The sequence below is a fragment of the Thamnophis elegans genome, chromosome 5 (genome assembly GCF_009769535.1).
Source record: "Thamnophis elegans isolate rThaEle1 chromosome 5, rThaEle1.pri, whole genome shotgun sequence".
NCBI classification, from domain to species: Eukaryota; Metazoa; Chordata; class Lepidosauria; order Squamata; family Colubridae; genus Thamnophis; species Thamnophis elegans.
In genome coordinates, this window is record NC_045545.1 from 69,728,101 (window position 1) to 69,747,047 (window position 18,947).

The window sequence follows — 18,947 nt, forward strand, 5'->3', positions numbered from 1 at the left end:
TAAAAGCAGATGGTGTCTATAATTTTTGAAAAGAAGAGTATCCTAAACTTTGCCCTAGATGTCTAAAATGTCACTTAACATAATGTTTTGGAAATTTCATTTGTTCCATTTTCTGATATTTTTAGTTTCCAGTGAAAAGGCAGAAAGTTGGACCTGGGCATCATACTTAGAAGAACAAAAAGCCACAGCTGCTCCTTTAAATTTGTTCCAAGAAGTGAGTTATTTTTTTACCTGCTATCTTTATGGAGCTTTGACATTATTTATTCTATAATCATTTATTCTTTTCTTTAAGAGAATCTTGATTCTTGTTTCTGGTTCCTGTTTTTTATGGTTGCTGTACTGTAGGAGCTTCTTTTTACCTGAGAGATTCATTCCATAACACATATGTATTTCTCAAATTTCAATCTCAAGCAAAGATAAGAAAAGAAAAAGCAAACATTAATGGTAATGTTCATTGAAAAAGAAAAAAATAATGAATTTGGGAAAGAGAAAATGCATTCTGGGATATGGATACAATATGGTAGTTTTTTTAAAGACCATTAAGCTTTGGAAAGTCAAGTGAAATTTAAATGTAGCAAATAAAGTTATTTTGTTGTGGAAGAAAAAAATGAAATCAGATACTCTTCTTTTACAGGTAGTCTAGTCCTCAACTTACAATCAATCATTCATTTAGTAACCAAAATTATAGTGGCACTGAAAATGGTGATTTACGACCAGTCCTTGCACTTAACAACTGTTGCAGCATCTCCTTTTTACGCGATTACAATTTGGGCACTTGGCATGTATTTATGATGGTTGCAGCATTCTGGGATCATGTGATCACCATTTGCGATCTTCCCAGCTGGCTTCCATCAAGCAAAGTCAATGATGGAAGCCCAGTTTGCTTAATGACTGTGATTCACTTAACAACTGCTGTGATTTGCTTACAACCATTTTAAAAAAAAAACCTTGTAAAATCAGGCACAACTCTTTTAACAGCCACCGTGCTTAGCAAGGGAAATTCTGGCCCCAACTATGATCATAAGTTGAGAACTACCTATACCAGGGGAGAGCAGTGGTGAAATTCATTTTTTTTACTACCGGTTCTGTGGGCGTAGTTTGGTGGGCGGGGCAGAGGAAGGATACTGCAAAATTTCCATTCCTCCCCACTCTGGGGCCAGCCAGAGATGGTATTTTCTGGTTCTCCGAACTACTCTAAATTTCCGCTACCGGTTCTCCAGAACCTGCTGAATTTCACGCCGGGGGGGGGGGGGCGGGGACGGGACGATCTTTCACAACAGAGAATTAAAGTGCAGAGATAGTTTTATTATTTTGACATATTTCAAGACTTCAAAATATGTGTACTGAACTTCTGTTTCTAATAGAAGCAGAAACAGGAGGCAAAATGTGTACTCACATGGGAACCGCCATCATGGTTAATGTCTTATTGCAGTAGTTTCCATTTAAATGTATCATTAGAAGAAATTATGTATCTCTTACATTTTTATGTGATTTGTTCTTTTCAGCACCAGTCAATTACCCCAAATAAGAATGGTTTCAAAGTGGGAATGAAACTGGAAGGCATAGATCCTCAGCATCCCTCAATGTATTTTATTCTCACTGTAGCAGAGGTGAGATCTGTTGCATATTGTTCTAGCTCAGCTAATCACTTGTTTGTCCCTAGTTTCTTTCATTTACGTAATTTAAAGCTCGCCATTCATTTTAGGGTGAATATGCAACCTAGTTGCAAGAAGTACTAAAACTAATAATAGGGGCAAAAAGGTTGTTATCATAAAATAACATACACTATCAGTGGAAAGCAGCACGTGATGATTTAACAGGATAGCCCATGTGTTTCTGTTGCTTTTTCTGCATGCAGGTATGTGGCTACAGGATGCGGCTTCATTTTGATGGCTATTCTGAATGCCATGACTTTTGGCTGAATGCTGACTCTCCCAATATTCATCCTGCTGGCTGGTTTGAGAAAACAGGACACAAACTTCAACCTCCCAAAGGTAGGGAGATTAGGACAGTGCATTTAGAAGCTCACTTCCAAAACTTTTGTTGTCTGATGGCAAAGTGAATGAAGGAGTGAGTGAATGAAGTGCTTTCAGAGGAATGGAGACAATGGTGAGGTGGACAAATCTCTAGGTTTTGGTGTCTAGTTTTTCCAAAGTTAAGTTGCTAAGTCAATTTCATTCTGTTTTTATATCACTGTGTAACTCTTTTAAAAGCCCACAAGAACATTTTCAAACATATTTTGGCAAGCAATATGATCAAGGAGAGAAACCACCTAGAACTAAAGAGAAATTTCCTGACAGTTAATCAGTGGAACAACTTGAATCCAGAAGTTGTGAATGCTCCATTGGAATTTTTTAAGAAGAGATTGGACAACCATTTGTCCGAAATGGTATAGAGCTCTCCCCCCCCCCCCCCCCCCCCCCCGGAAGAAGACCTCCAAGGTCCCTTCCAACTCTGGCATTCTGCATTCTGCAATAATAATAAAAATACATTGTTATAAGGCATTGTTAAGTATATCTCCTTTTGGAGACTAGAATTGAGTAGCAGAAGGTAGCAAGGAATGTGCCGTTGAATAGTCACGCTATCACAGCCACCGAAGTTAAAATAAGGATAACTTTACTTGCATTAACAAAAATAAAGTAGGATAAACATTCTCCAAAACAAGCAATAAGTAGTCTTGAATTATATACACAGTCTATGATACAACATGTTGGTTTACAGATGCTCAACTCACGATTCACCATGTAGACAGGTAACTAACATACAGAGTAGCCACCATCCAATATACAGTATTCAACCCCAACAAGCCCGGAGAACATACAGGAACAACCAGGAACAAAACAGTAGTAGTTCCTACTACTACTGGCTGATTGGCTAATGGATGATTAAAGCCACAGCATCCAATCATATCTCACTTGAACATTATGATTACATCCCTAACAGGCATGCATAATACATTGTGGTTTTTTGACACAGTGGTATTTATACAGTGCTGACAAGAAACTATTAACACTCTAATGTTTAGGAAACTTAAACCATTAATAATTTAAAAAAGAAAAGATATTATATCAATATCAGTGAGTTCAAGTGCTGACATAGCCATGGAAGTCAGCTGTGTGACCTTCAGCCAGTCACTCTCTCTCAGCCCAACTCACCTCACAGAATTACTGTTTTGGGGAAAATAGATAAATATTATATATGTTCCCTACCTTGAGTTAATTGTAAAAACAATAAAGGCGGGATATAAATAAATAAAAAATAAATATAAACTGATTTAAAATGTTGAGATTAATAAACATAAGATAATTTTGCATTTACAATTGAAACTGGATATAGCAGTAAGAAGCAGCTGTATATTACAACAAGATATTTGTTGTACAATAAAGATTTTTGTCTTCAGTTGATTACAAAATACTAAAATCTCCATTGTATTGTTACTTGTTTAGGCTTGTTGAGAAAACAAAAAAAGACAAAGAAAAATAGGCAACAGAAATAAAAAAAGAAAAATAATAGAAAATAAAGGCTGCTTGGTTTTTAATTTCCTTTTTATGATGCTTTGGCTAATTTACAGCATTTATCAACATTTAAACCCCCGTAGAAGCCAAACTATAAATCTGTCATGCTGTGTGATATATTGTATGTATGGGAGCCATTCTTGTTTAAGTTTGATTAAACATCTATTGGGAATATAGTTAATTTGACTGGAGAATTGCAACTCAAAATTAGAGATAAGAACAAATAAGGAAATATATCTTCATTTTGATTCTTTAGATTCTTGAGATGAAATTAAATAGAATTCGCAGTGTTATATAAAACAAAGTTATAACTGTGTTACCTGTGAGAAGCAAAAATACAAATTCAGCAAAGGCAATATCCTAATTAGGATAACTGAGATGTTATAGTACAGTATTGGCGAACCTTTTTGGCACTGAGTGCTGAAATGGGAGTGTGCATGCGTACGTGCACACCCGTGCTGGAAGCCAGAAGAGCAGCTGGCCGGTGTACATGCGCATGCTGGGAAGATGATCTTCTGGTTTCCGGCGCTCCTGTGGGTGTGTGTGAAGACCAGCTGGCTGGCACGCCGGAACCCGGAAGAGCAACAGGCGACAGCTCGCATGCCCAGAGAGATGGATCTGCGTGCCACTTCTGGCACACGTGCCATAGGCTTGCAGACTGTAACCCGCCTGAATGGTATGAATGTTGTGTTTTAATTATGTATTGTCTTATATGTTACAAGTTTGTCTCCCCCCCCCCTCTTTTGGGTTGTGAGCCACCCTGAGTCCCCCCAGGGAAAAGGGCGGCATATAAATAAACTTCTACAATCTACAATCTACAATCATTGTTATGGTAGCTACACGTGCGCAATTTTGTTACAACTCTTCATCAAGAAAGCTATACACATCGCAAGTATGCATCTATATCATTGAAAGCTATATATGTGTATCAGAAGAATCCTAAACCTAATCTTGTGAGAGACATCAAGACTTGTTTTGGATTTATTTATTTAGCGTATGGCAAATACATGGACTTATAGTGGGTCAAATGTTAATGTCCAATCCACCCAGCCATTTAAGGACAGGGTGGTCTTCTTTGGGATATCTTACTAGTGCAAAACTGTCTCTTCTGGGGTTCTCAGTATTATAAGGAAAGTCAATATACTGACATTGCCTTCAGAGACAATTGCGGTATCTTCATTGCTGTAGAACAAAGGTGGCATGATATGGTACTTGCAAGCCCTTCAGTTCACATCCATAAAAGTGCACAATGAAATATTAATTTCAGAATAAAAACGGCAATCTCAGATGTTCAAGCTCTCACCAGAAATATTATCGATTTTCAAGTGAGAACATGAACAGCTTGTGAAATTGCTGAAATTTCACAAGATTTTAGTCACTGAAAAAAATGATCTTAGTGCCATTTTACACCATAAGGCAGTATTGCTTGGCACTTGAAAAGGGATGGTGATTCCTGCTGTATCTAAAATGAAACACTATGGACTTCTGTTGCCATGTCTCCTCTTATCTCTCCTTTATGTATGGGGTTTAGGTTACAAGGAAGATGAATTCAGCTGGACCAATTACCTGAAGATTACCAAAGCTCAGGCAGCTCCCAAGCATCTCTTTGCAAGTCCAGACAGTGTGAGTGGCTGCTGCTTTATTTTACAAATCAATCCCTTTTGTTCCCTCTTGAAACAGTATAAAGAGAGCCTGACTTGTATTCCACAATAATACTTCACTTGATGTCAGTGTTCCAAATATCATCCAGAATTAAATCAGAGTTCAAGGCATAGCTTCCATCAATGTTCCAATTTAATAAGAGAGACATGTTGATATATCTGTGGAAAACCCGAATCTGAAAACTTCCTGGGTTTTCCACCCGCTTGAAAGTTCATGATCTTGCACCACACCCACAGTCCATCACATAGTCCAATCTTCCTCTGCCTCGCTGGCATTTCCATCCATCTAGTTCTAGTCAGGTGCGGAGACAAAAGATGACCTTGGGCTTCTAGAAAGGAATGTTTTATTTTGACAACACATTCTACAATTCTACTCCTTACTATTCCCCCTCCCAATTACCCCACTATTGAAACAGCATAGTAAAATAATAGAGTGTGTGGCAGGCCAAAGATCCTAAAAGGAATATGACTGCAGGCCTGACAACTTGATCTTTTGAATCAGGATTCAAAAAATAAATAATTTGGACACACCTGCAATTGTAATTAAAGTTATCAGCCAATTAAATAATTGCATTGGATTATAATGAGGATTATAACTGCGTAATTTTTGGATCAAAACTAACGCTACCTCTTAAAACTGACATATCTTGCATGCAAAAATTGAGAGAACCACTAGATGATAGCAGAGAGTCAGTTTTCTGCATCCCTATTCTGCCATCTAATTATGCAGATTTTTGCAGCGCAGAATTTGTAGTAGCTTAATTTAACTTACACCTTTGTGATTAACAGTGACTTCTTTAACATTGATGAATCTGCTGCTGAGAACAAATTATTCTAAAGAGTAACAGTTAATTCCATTTAGATTAACCTTTAATCATTTGAATGTTCATTGAAATATTAAAATACCCATTAGATTTCTAATTTGCTTCTTTTGGAAACATTATTAAGTCCCTTCTTTTCTGCATCACGAGGAATTCCTTAACAGTTCGGCCACAGTGTGTTGTTCACTTATCATAGAATTACCTCATAAAATTCCTTTGTATCCTAGGTAGCATAAACTAGGGTTAAGCCTCTATTATCCCTTAGATCGGAGGTTTCAAACTCACGGTGTCATGGCTTTGTCACGTGACGTATTGGGACTTCCCCCCCCCTTCGCTAAACTGGGCATGGCCAGTGCTTGTGTTTGACAGCCCTGGCTTAGATATTGAATTATAATTTCTACTATTCTTCATTGTTAACTGTGCTAGTTAGGACTAGAGAGCCGAGGTGGCGCAGTGGTTAGAGTGCAGTACTGCAGGACACTTCAGCTGACTGCTATCTGCAGTTCGGCGGTTCAAATCTCACCGGCTCAAGGTTGACTCAGCCTTCCATCCTTCCGAGGTGGATAAAATGAGGACCCAGACTGTGGGGGCAATATGCTGACTCAGTAAACCGCTTCAAGAGGGCTGAAAACCCTATGAAGCAGTATATAAGTTAACTGCTAACTACATGGAGTTGTTCATATGTCCAGGTAGTTTGTTTGTTTATTAAATTTATATGCCATCCATTTCACTGTAGCTTTTTTCTACTTCTGTTAATGCAGAGTCATATAATATATTTTTCGGAGTATAAGACACACCCTTTTCCTCAAAAAAGAGGCTGAAAATCTGGCTGCGTCTTATATACTGAATACAGCATTTTTTTTGCCTCCTGACACTCCGCCCCTTCACCAAAATGGCCATGCATAGCTTTTAGAAGACTTTCAGAGAGCTGGGGGCTTGGGAGGGCAGAAATGAAATAGCCTGCTTTTTGCCCCCCCTCCTCAATTTCTAGGGCCTCCCAGGGAGCACTCTATAAGCTTCCTAAAGGCTATCCAAGCCCCCCCCCACTTTTTATTTTTTACAAAAAACGGGTCTGTTTTTGCAAAAAATGGGCTGTTTTTTTGCTCATTCCCCCCCCCCCCCCGGAGAACTCTACAAGCCTCCTAAGGGCTATTCAGTTTTGCGAAAAACTGGCCATTTTTGGGAGGCTTGCAGAGTGCAAAACCTTTTTAAAAAAATTTTCCCCTTCAAAACCTTGCTGCGTCTTATATTCCAATGCGTCTTATAGCCCGAAAAATACGATAAATAGTTTGGCATAGTTTAGCATAATTGCACTCTACATATACTGTCACACCTACATTAAAGGATTGCAGAAGCTGCAACATGAGTGACAAATGCCTGAGGTTCTGTCTTCTCATTCCTCAGAATGATGTTCCCATAGGATTCCAAATTGGGATGAAGCTTGAAGCAGTGGACCGTATGAATCCTTCTTTGATTTGCGTGGCCACAGTGACAGATGTGGTAGACAATCGTTTTTTGGTGCACTTTGACAATTGGGATGACACATATGACTACTGGTAGGTGAGAGATGAACGCCAATAATATTACTCTACCTACTGTGGCCAACCATTGAAAGTCATGGGATGATGGCATGAAAGCTGATTTTAAAGCTTCTTCATGAAGAAGATAAAAATTTATCTAGTAAAAAAAAATCTCAGGAATTGTTGAAGCAACTATTATATATCACCCAGTGTGTCATAATCCTTGTTTCACTGAATTTTCACTCTGAGTAGGATATTTCACATGAAGAATGCTGACATCTTGATAATTCTTTCTACCAGTCAAGCAATGGGGGAAGTTATCATGGGTCCCAAAGAAGACTTTTTCCTATTGTTACTTGTTATCTAGAGGGCAAGAATGGGCATTTCTCCTGTGTGCTGCTTCGGGAATCCAATCATGGGTTAACTTAGCCTTCTAGCCTTGAGACTGAGTATGCAAATTTCAAAGTCACGCCTCCTCTGACTGGACTTCCGTTTCCTTCCAGTTCTATTACTCAGTCCAAAGCCTACGAGACTTATTTTCAACTCTCTCTTGATTAATTGCTAATTTTTCAAGGTTAATGCTGGATTTACTTGGTTTCCACTGTGAATTTCTTGCTGGATTGGAGGTAAGGCGGCAGATTTCTGCCAGCCGATTCCTCCCTCGCTATTTCCCTTGAAGGGATATCGGATTGCTACAGCTGGAGTGGGGCGTTCTCCGCCTGCCCTCCCTTAACTTCAGCGCGCAAGGAAGCTGAGTCTCCCAGCGCTGTCCTCCACGCCGGATAGCACCCGCCTGCGAGCGCGGTCAGATCCGAGCCTGTGGCTTGTCGGAGCGGGTCTTCCCCTCCTCCCCGCCTCCCTCCTTTGTGCCCTCGCTGGAGCGGCTGCCGGAGGATTACATGGATCGGCTGTTTGGGAATTTCCCCTGCGGTTTCTTTGAATTTCGCGCCTTTGATGCCGGTTGCCTTATTTGGAAGCGTTTTTCACGCATGCGCAGTAATGCCTGGGATGAGAAGGCAGAATTTCTCCGCGCGCTTGAGTTTGCGCACTGCTTTCCGCCCCTCCCTTTTCCCTCACTCGAGTTTGCTGACTCAGGAAGGAGGTCGCTTCTCTTGGTCTCTGCTTCCACGTGGCGTTCTTGGCGAGTGCTTTCAATTGCATTCCTTTGTTTCGCTGATTGAGCTCTTTCAGATTCATATCATGGCTGATCAATCGGTAGTGCAAGGTACTGTCGGGCCAGTTTCTGAGCCCCGCTCCCCTGGCGAGGGGGGGGCCAGCCCTGGGCCTAGTAGGGCCGCGACCAGGGCCTCTACTAGCAGGCCTCGAGCCTCATCTACTGTTCGGGATAAGTCGCACAAGCGCAAAGACAAAGCCAAGGTTCCCCCCAAGGCATCTGGGGCTCCCATTTGTTCCCCTCCGGTTCTGGTTCAGCAACCTGTGTCTCCGGTGAGGGTCGTTGGGCAGGGTTGGTCCCCTGATATTCAGCTTCCCCAGGGCCCTATTCCTGAGGTAGGGGTTTTCGGGCCTCGATCCCCCCCAATTATTTCGGAGGCTAGTGGGGCTTCTCTTCGTTCACCTCCACGCGCTGGGCCTTCTGCCACGTTCACCCCCACAGCCGCAGGCCTCAGGCCTCTGGAGGGCCAGGATTTGGGCCTTCCTGCTGATTTTTACAGCATGATCTCAGAGGCTATTTCCAGAGGGGTGGATGCGGAATTAGCGCGTAGATCCCAGGTCTCCAGGCCTACTCTGGCCTACTCAGGCCTGGCTCCCCAAGCAGTACAAGGGGATTCTTCCATTCTGCAAACTGATCCTCCTTCCCCTTTACACTCTGTGTTTAGCGCACAATCTCCCTTAGTGGAGGAAGGTGAAATCCAGGATAGGGAACTCTCTGGTGACGAGGGCTTTCCTGTGGACCAGCCTCCGGCCCCTGGGCTCTTCAGGCACACTCTTTTCAAATCCCTGCTGTACAAGGCCAAGACTACCGCCCACATGGGGGAGGCAATTTCTGCAGAAAGTGCTGCTGTGGGCCTGGATGCCACCGAGCGGCTCTTTGCTGAGCAGGTGGCTCTGCAAGATTTTATTCCATCCCCTAAGCTTTTTCTTGATTTAATCCAAAAGCAGTGGGATGAGCCGACCGCAGTTAAGCCCCCTGGGTCTGGTGATAGGAAGCTTTTCACATCTTCTCCAGAGTTGGAGACTCTCCTCCAGTTTCCCACAGTGGATGCTCCCATCGCTGCTCTTGCTTCACCGGCGTTAATTCCTTCTGAAATTTCGGAAGGATTGAAGGCCGAGGACCGCAAGGCCGAATCGGTCATTCGCAAAACTCATCAGGCAGCAGCGTGGGCCTTGCGCTCAGCTACTGCAGCTTCTTTCTTTAATAGGACTTCCTTAGTTTGGCTGAGACAACTACAGGAAAGGCTGGACCCGGAGGAACTGCGCCTCCATCAGGATGTCACCAAGCTGATAGCGGCCCTAGAGTTTTCTGCTGATGCACCCTTAGCGCGGCAAAATTTGCATCCCGAGCTGTGGTTTCCAATGTGGCTTCTCGCCGTTTGCTCTGGCTCCGCCACTGGCAAGCTGATATCAAATCTAAGTGGCGTCTAGCATCCACGCCCTTTAAGGGCGGGGCCTTGTTTGGTTCAGTGCTGGATCCCATTCTCATTGAGACTCGGGACAAACGTAAGGTGCTTCCCTCCACAAGTGCCCGTGTGACCAGAAGACCACAGCCTTATAGTAGACGGCAGCCCTTTCGGTCTGGGGACTCGGGGTTTACTTCCGCCCCCTATGTCCCCAGCTATACCAGGGGGTTCTCCCAGGCACAGGATCGTGGCCAGGACCGAGCTGGGGCCAGAGACAGGGGGCGCCAGCAGAGTCAGGCGCAGAGTAGACGGTCATTCCGAGGAGCGGGCAACCAATCCTTTCGCAGATACCGCTGACTCGCAGGAGGTAGGGCCCATAGGAGGACGTCTCTTGGCCTTTGCCCACCAATGGGCGGAGCTCACGTCAGACGCCTGGGCCCTTCAAGTAGTGAGTTTGGGTCTCACGCTAGAATTTCTATCCATCCCCCCGAGAAGGTTCATCAGGTGCCCTGTGCCCAGGTGCCCGTCAAAGCGGCGCCTTATGGACACCGAGATATTTCATCTTCTCACCATCAGGGCCATAGAACAAGTTCCCAAAGGGCAGGGAGGCCTAGGGTTTTATTCCATCTTGTTCCTAGTACCAAAGAACTCCGGGGGATGGAGGGCAATCCTAGATTTGAAACAGCTCAATCAGTATATCAAATACCAAAAATTCAAAATGCACTCTCTAAAGAGCATATTGGCTTCCATCCGCCAAGGCGACATGATGACTTCCATAGACATCAAAGAAGCGTACCTCCATGTGCCCATTCATCCGGCACATCGGAAGTTCCTGCGGTTTCACTTCAACGGCCGTCATTATCAATACCGGGCCTTGCCATTCGGCCTCTCCTCGGCCCCGCGCACGTTCACCAAACTTCTGGCAGTATTGGCAGCCTCTCTTCGTTCAATTCCAATACGCATCAATTGTTATTTGGACGACGTGTTGGTGCTGTCGTCCTCTCGAGATCAGGCCCTCCGAGACCTACAGGTCACGATGGACGCATTGCGAAACCATGGATTTGTCCTCAATCTGCCCAAGAGCCATCTGCGCCCAACCACGTCCCTCCTTCATCTGGGAACCACCATCAACTCGATGTTGTGCGAGGTTTTCCTGTCCCCGGAAAGGAGGCAGAGCATATACCACCTGGCGCATCATGTGCTATCTCATCGCCGAGTACCGCTTCTGTCGCTGTCCAAACTGCTAGGGAAAATGATCTCCTGCATCGGCGCGGTGCCCTGGGCCAGGTTCCATGCGTGTCCTCTCCAGTGGTTCCTGCTGCCCTTCCAAAGAGCGCATACCAGTCACTCCCACATCAAGGTGCAGCTCCCGGGCAAGGCCAGGCGGTCCCTGCATTGGTGGATGTCGTCCAGGCTCCTCCGGGGATGTCCATTCAAGGAGCCGGACCGCGTTCAAGTTACAACGGACGCCAGCTTATTCGGATGGGGGGCCCATGCCCTGGACAGGGTGGCCCAAGGTCGATGGTCGGATCAGGAGCTGGCGAACAGCATAAACTGGCTGGAGTTGCGGGCCATCCGTCTGGCTCTCCTGGAGTTTCGGGACATTGTATCTCATCGCCATGTGTTAATCTTGACCGACAATGTGGCCTCCAAGGCTCACATCAACCGCCAAGGGGGAACGCAGTCCAGAGCTCTGATGCTGGAAGCGGAAAGGTTGTTCCATTGGGCGGAGCCCAGACTCTCATCGATTCGGGCGGAGCACATCTCGGGCGAAGCCAACATTCAGGCGGACTGGCTGAGCAGAGTGACTGTGGATCAGGGGGAGTGGCAGCTCCACCCCATTCTCTTCCAGGAACTCTCTCGCCGCTTCGGCCTGCCCGAGGTGGATCTGTTCGCTCATCCGCACAACGCACAACTTCCCCGGTTTTACTCCCGATACCAGACTCCGGGGGCGGAGGGAGTAGACGCTCTACGCAGCCGTTGGCCGGCCGGCCTTCTTTATGCCTTTCCTCCTCTCCCGATCCTTCCGTCGGTCATTCAGAAGATCTTGGCAGAACAGGCGGAAGTGCTGCTGGTCGCTCCAATGTGGCCCAGACGTCCCTGGTACGCAGACCTCGTCCATCTGTCCGTTTCGCGTCCTTGGAGGATTCCGGACGACAAGATTCAGCTCCACCAAGGGGCTCTCCGGCACCCGGGCCCTCAGCTGTTGCAGTTAGCCGTGTGGCACATGAGCGGGAGATGCTAGCGGCCCTCCACTATTCGGACGAAGTCATTTCTACAATTCAAGCGGCCCGTCGCCCGTCGACTACCCGTATTTACGAGGCTACCTGGCAGGCCTTCTGCCGGTGGTGCCGGCGCACCGGGGTCGATCCCATCAAGGCCTCGGTGCCCCAAGTTCTGGATTTCTTGCAGTCCGGCCTCAACAAGGGGTTGGCACCAAACACGCTTCGCCGTCAGGTCACAGCCTTGTCGACGGTGGTCGGGGGTGGCCAAGGCCGCTCCTTATCTCAGCACTCGCGAGTTCGAACCTTCCTTAAGGGTGCTTCCAACTTACGACCGCCGACGGTACATCGTTATCCCACGTGGGATTTGACCTTGGTTCTCAGGGCCCTAACAGCTGCCCCCTTTGAGCCTCTACATTCCATCAGCCTCCGCTTGTTGACACTCAAGACGGCCTTCCTGGTGGCCATAACATCGGCCAGGAGGGTGTCGGAGCTAGCAGCCCTTTCTGTTCGTGCGGATCTTTGCATCTTCCACCCGAACAAGGTAGTGCTTCGTTTGGATCCGACCTTTCTTCCAAAGATAAACTCATTGTTTCACAGAACTCAAGAACTTGTCCTGCCGGACTTTTGTCCTCACCCGTCTCATCCGCAGGAACGTCAGTGGCACCATCTGGATGTTCGCAGAGCTCTTCGTCGCTATGTGAAGCGCACGGCGTCGTTCCGAAGATCGGAGGCTCTGTTCGTCTCCTTCCAGCCATCTTCAATGGGACAGAGGGTGTCCTCCCACACCATCGGCCGATGGTTGAAAGCTTGCATTGCGTTGGCGTATGACACCCACTCCAGACCGGTTCCAAGGCGAATCACTCCTCATTCCACCAGGAGTGCGGCCACCACAGCGGCCTGGGCGACGCAAGCGTCTGTAGAAGAGATTTGCAGGGCGGCCACTTGGGCATCCCCCTCGCCTTTTATTCGCCACTACAAGATTGATGTCTTCGCCTCGGCTGAGGCGTCCTTTGGGCGGAGAGTGTTGCAAAGGGTCCTTCCGTCTGCGGAGGAGCCTGACCAGCCTAGCTCCCGCCCTGGGAGTTCATTGCTTTGATATATCCCATGATTGGATTCCCGAAGCAGCACACAGGAGAATGACCGTTGTCTTACCTGAACGGTCCTTCTATGGGTGCTGCGAAGGGAATCCAAACCCGCCCGCAGCTTCGGCTGGTCAGGGCTCCGTTTTGATTGTGACTCTGTGACTTGTTACTGACTGGACTTGACTCTGTAGTGCCGGATGACTTGCGGCTTGTTTGAGGATTGACATAATGCTCCTTCGGTGGACTTCGTAAAGAACTGAAAGGAAACGGAAGTCCAGTCAGAGGAGGCGTGACTTTGAAATTTGCATACTCAGTCTCAAGGCTAGAAGGCTAAGTTAACCCATGATTGGATTCCCTTCGCAGCACCCATAGAAGGACCGTTCAGGTAAGACAACGGTCATTTGCCAGGATTGTGTTGGAAATTAAATCTTACCCTATGTGACTTTATAAAAAAAATAATCCTACCTTTGCTTATTATTTTTAAACATATAATAAACTTGCAGATAATTAAAGCAATGCTTGATTCCCCCACTCCTTCCGGCAACCTTTAGAGAGACTATATAACCACATATTTTTATTGCAGGTGTGATCCCAGTAGCCCCTACATTCATCCTGTTGGTTGGTGTCAGGAACATGGAAAACCTCTCACTCCTCCACAAGGTGAATAATGCCTAAGTGTTGTCTACTGCCAAAGAAAAAAGAAACAGGAATGCATGCAGGGCATTTTCAATACAGGAAATACTATGTGCCCTCTAGTTGAATATTCCTTCCATCACAGATACTGCTTTGTGATCAGATAGGAATTCACGGTCCTATTTACTCTTAAAATATAAGCCCTTTTAGATACAATAATAAACAAGTACCATAAAATCATAGGAAGGATTTCTGTTAAATTAGATGTCATTGCATGATTTCCTGAAGTGAAGTTTCAAAACTAAATGCTGAAATAAAAATGACATCATGAAAATGTAATATTTTACTTAACTTACATAAAACATAAAAGATGTTTCCCCCACTTCTTTGCCTTAGGTTTGCCCACTTTTTGGAATATAGATCCCAAATAGCATTCAACTTTCCTGTAGAAGTATGTTTTATAAATCAGGCATGAACTTGTAGTTTAGCCTTCCCCAACCTAGAAACCTCTAGAGGTTTGCACAGTGACCATTTTTGAGACTTATGGAAGTTGAAGTCCTTGCATTTCGAGGCCATCTGTATTGGAGAAGACATTTATGGTGTAAGACATTGATTTTTTTTTATACGCTAGGCATAATGAATCCCTGTTTTAAATTGACCATTGATTTGTATCTAGCAGTAACTAACACTGATGTTCAATTTGAGTTCCCGAGAGCCTATTGCTACTACTGAATTATTCTAAATAGATCCACTCCAGCAAAACCTTTTCATCTCCCAGATATTTTCATTTCCAGACTATCCTGACCCTGAGAACTTCTGTTGGGAAAAATATTTGTCAGAAACAGGTGCTTCTGCAGCGCCAACTTGGGCCTTTAAGGTGGTGAGTAATTTGTATGTTTTCCAAATCTCTGCTATACAGGCCTAAATATTTTCAAGAAGTATAGAGGGGAGGAGAGAAACCTTATATATGCTTAAGTCAATGTTCAGAAAACAGTGATTCTTCCTCTGATCACCCTTTGCAGGGGAAGCTATTTTGGTAATGTGCAGTTTTAGAAACTAGGAATGGTGAAAGTTTTCAATGCTAGTATAAGAAAAAAACCATGCATTATTTCTCTCTCATATAAAAAGATGAATCAGACCAGGGGACAATTAGCTATGCAGGATGTGATTTCACCTCATAAGCACCATCTTCCTTACCTTGTTTTCCTTACCTTTTTGTTTGGCCTCTCTCTAGAGGCAGCCCCATGGCTTTCTGATGAACATGAAATTGGAGGCAGTGGATCGAAGGACCCCCTCTCTAATCAGAGTTGGTAGTATAGAGGATGTAGAAGACTACAGGATAAAGGTGGGGTTTTTTTCTGCTTTGTGTTTATGCCTTTCTTTTTCATGGTATTGCCCAATAATTTAAGTGCTTCCTTATGCTAAATGAAATGTATTGGGAAAAAAATCACCCAAAGTCTTATTTGCGATTTAAAAAAAAAATACAAAGCAAGAGTATAAATGTTATTTTGTAACCCTGAATCGGTCAAATGAAGTTACACCTTCTAATGGATTTTGGGGTTTTGTATAAGCAACAGTTTGACTGAATTGATACACCGTACTAAGCCACAATTTGCTGACTAAAGAATACAACAGATTTAAGTCAAAATTAAACAAGCCATATTACAGATGATTCCATGATGTACAAACCCTTGTTTATCACTTAATTATGCCTTTCATCTATAGCTTGGGAAAGCCTGGGCTTTGTTTTTGTATTCTACAATTATGCAATAAAAGAAATCATACACTGTATTTAAATTCTGTATTCTTAAGATTATAGAAAATATTTATAGCCCTATGGTTATAAAGAAAACCTATAACCTCTGATGCTGGCTGAAATCTGAGAACTTAATGTATACTTCATTGTTGGCTCTTACAACAAGCAAAAGCAGAATAAACTTTAACAAGAACAATAAGCAGCCTTGTTTGCTTACTATAATTGTTATCTGTGTTTAAAATATAGCTTTCCTTAATGTATAACTCTGAATGTTTCAGAGCGGAACATGCAGAGGCTGTAATGGGGAATGGCTGGTTCTTTAAATCAAAAGCCAATCTGATGTGCCCAGAGCACGTCCCCTGAGCCCTGAGAGGCCAAGAAAACAAAAGAAGGGAATTTGGTTAGGTTTGTGAAATTGGCAGTAAGAATTTGGGGTTGTTTTGGGGTGAAAGAGTTGGCTGGAATGCTGGATGAGGTGTTTACCTCAGGCGAGGCTGAAAGTTGGTTTAGATAGAATTGCATTAGTGTATTATACTTTATTCATTAAACATGAAACTCAGTCAACTGAGTTGTTGTTGTTGTTGTTATTATTATTATTATTATTCTTAATGTGGTTAATTTTTTGTGAGATTCACAGCTTTGGGGGCTGGTTGGTAGCCTAACAGCTCGAGTCCTAACCAAGGACCTAGGAACTGTTAAGGTAACGTCGTAGGATATAAGTTGTTCCGAGTAGGGTGGTTTTTTGTAGAGTCAGAATGTTTAAGTCAGGTAAATTTAGAATTTCCAAATAGCGAAGTAGCCCTTTAGGTATTATTCAAAGGGCTCCAATTACAATTGGGACAACACATGTTTTCTTTTTCCATGCTCAACCTCAATTTGCAAGTCCCGGTATTTTGTTGTTGTTGTTTTTGTTGTTATCATCATTATCATCATCATTATTTTCATTATTATTATTATTCATTGCACAGTCAGCCAGATATTCAGTCTGGGTTTGGCATTTTATAGTGAAGTAATGGTGGCAGTAAGGAGACATAATTGGCCAGTGTCTATGGAGATTCTTAGTCATTCAGGTCATGGTGTGTCTCAAGGTGCTTTTTCCAAAAGGCAATTAGACTTTCTTGGTTTTTGTCTTTGAAAAAAGAACTAAAGCAGCTTCTTGGATGAGAAGTGAAACATTTTCAAAGGAAAAAAAAAACGCAAGAAAATCCAATTGCCTTTTGGAAAAAGCATCTTGGGGTAATTGGCCAGTCACTTTCGAAGAGTGGCTGTTTCAACTTTGAGGGCACTTTCCCCCCTTATTTCAGGGCCAATATTGCCAAATATCATACTATAGCATCCACTTAATTTATTATAGCAACAGAGATCAATGTATGTAGACACACCGATTCTAAAGTTTTTCTGTGCTAATGGTTGTTACTTCTCAGGTACTTACAAAAATGGAAAAAATAGTATCAAGTAATAATGTTGTCAGCACTTAATAGTAAATCTAATAGTAAATCCAATATGGAAGGTACAGAAGATAATGCAGAAAGATTTGGCAACAGCCAAGCAACTGTAGTAATGTCTATTCCTGTGCACAGCGCATAGGCATGCTGTCATGGATAGCTGATATGTTTCCGTCCATGCTGATTAAGAATTGTTCATTTTATACTCAGTAAAGTTTTCTATTCTCAGTGGTATCCGCTGTTTTCCCACAAATAGTGTTCATAATACTATCCTCCAGTACTTTTTATTTAGATATCAGAACAAAAAGCATTTGTCAAGGGAAGAGATGAGGTCAAATGAACAAGCCAAAAGGTAAAATATAATGGCATAATTATAAAAGTGCTTCATCATTCACTTATGGGTGAATAGAAAGTACAGTAACGTGGGAAAGACAAGATATGGGTTCAGTTTCCATCCTCAGACAATAGAAATGTGGCCTCTGTAAATCGTGGAGGAGCAGTTATTTAGAAGTTTACATTTTTTTTTTCCTGAGCTTGCCCATTGATTCCACACTGCCATGGACCAAACAGACTCCGGAATGAACAGAATTCCATCTATACTAGTTTTGCCTGCATATTGGTGGATTTGAAGTGAGATGTGGAGATTCAGTAGCTTTCATCTGTCTTTTTTTAGAGTGTTGCGTGCACCTAAAAGGTTCATACTTCCACTTGTGAGGTATGGTATCTTAGATATATATATATATCTCACAGCTGGGATGACCTAAGGGCTTCCAGCCTGTTGACTGTGTGCCTTCAGATATGAAGCTGTTCAAATCATTGATCAGTTTGAAGTGAAAATATGGAGAACTATCTCCTGTGCCATGTGAAACTTCTTTTATGTATTGATTAGAGAAAATGCACCTTTGTGTCTGCTGGTTGGATGCTCCAAGGATGATTTCTAAAATCTAACTACATTCTGTTGATGTTTGCCTATAGATTCATTTTGATGGCTGGAGCCATATCTATGATTTCTGGATTGACTCAGATCACCCAGACATTCATCCTGTAGGATGGTGCTCAAAAACTGGACATCCATTGCAACCTCCTCTTAGTAAGAACAGTAACTACATGTTGCACAAATACTTGCCACATTCTCATGATTATCTAGGGACAGTAGAAACAGACAGCAGAGACTCCATGAAACAATAGACAGGGTGGCATCTTTTAGCTTATAATTATAACATGATGAAAAAGTAACACAAACACCTTCTATTGTGTTAATTATTTTGCCCTGAAAACTACAGTGCTTACATGTGAGGGATCTTTTAGTTCCCCAAAAAGACATAAAAACATGACCCCTAAAAATCTTGTTCAAGGCTTCCTTGGGTTTCTGTGTCTCTGGTAGACTTGACCTTCATGTATATATTTGCAGTTACCGTATATACTCGAGTATAAGCCGACCCGAATATAAGCCGAGGCACCTAATTTTACCCCAAAAAGCTGGAAAAGTTATTGACTCGAGTATAAGCCTAGGGTGGGAAATGCAGCAGCTATGGTAAATTTCAAAAATAAAAAATCAGTGTTATTTGAAACTCAAAGTTATGTTTATTCAAGGGACCCGCTTAATTAAAGTGTTCTATAATATCAGTATGACTTATAATACTGCAAGTCTGCAATATTAAAATACTTGTATAGGGGATCCCCGGGATCCCCCGAAGAGATCAAATCACA

At 43.4% G+C, this 18,947-nt stretch overlaps 1 protein-coding gene across 1 annotated transcript in view; it reads left to right on the forward strand.

Moving 5' to 3' along the window:
* The window catches only part of L3MBTL1 (L3MBTL histone methyl-lysine binding protein 1), a 41,232-nt gene that overhangs the window by 14,078 nt on the left and 8,207 nt on the right, over nucleotides 1-18,947 (forward strand). Inside the window, exons 7-16 of the mRNA XM_032218905.1 lie at nucleotides 10-12; nucleotides 126-214; nucleotides 1,506-1,610; nucleotides 1,859-1,992; nucleotides 5,039-5,138; nucleotides 7,402-7,553; nucleotides 13,987-14,063; nucleotides 14,831-14,916; nucleotides 15,271-15,381; nucleotides 18,213-18,327. Of these exons, the coding sequence (XP_032074796.1) occupies nucleotides 10-12; nucleotides 126-214; nucleotides 1,506-1,610; nucleotides 1,859-1,992; nucleotides 5,039-5,138; nucleotides 7,402-7,553; nucleotides 13,987-14,063; nucleotides 14,831-14,916; nucleotides 15,271-15,381; nucleotides 18,213-18,327 (972 nt within the window). The remainder of the gene's footprint in view (nucleotides 1-9; nucleotides 13-125; nucleotides 215-1,505; nucleotides 1,611-1,858; nucleotides 1,993-5,038; nucleotides 5,139-7,401; nucleotides 7,554-13,986; nucleotides 14,064-14,830; nucleotides 14,917-15,270; nucleotides 15,382-18,212; nucleotides 18,328-18,947) is intronic.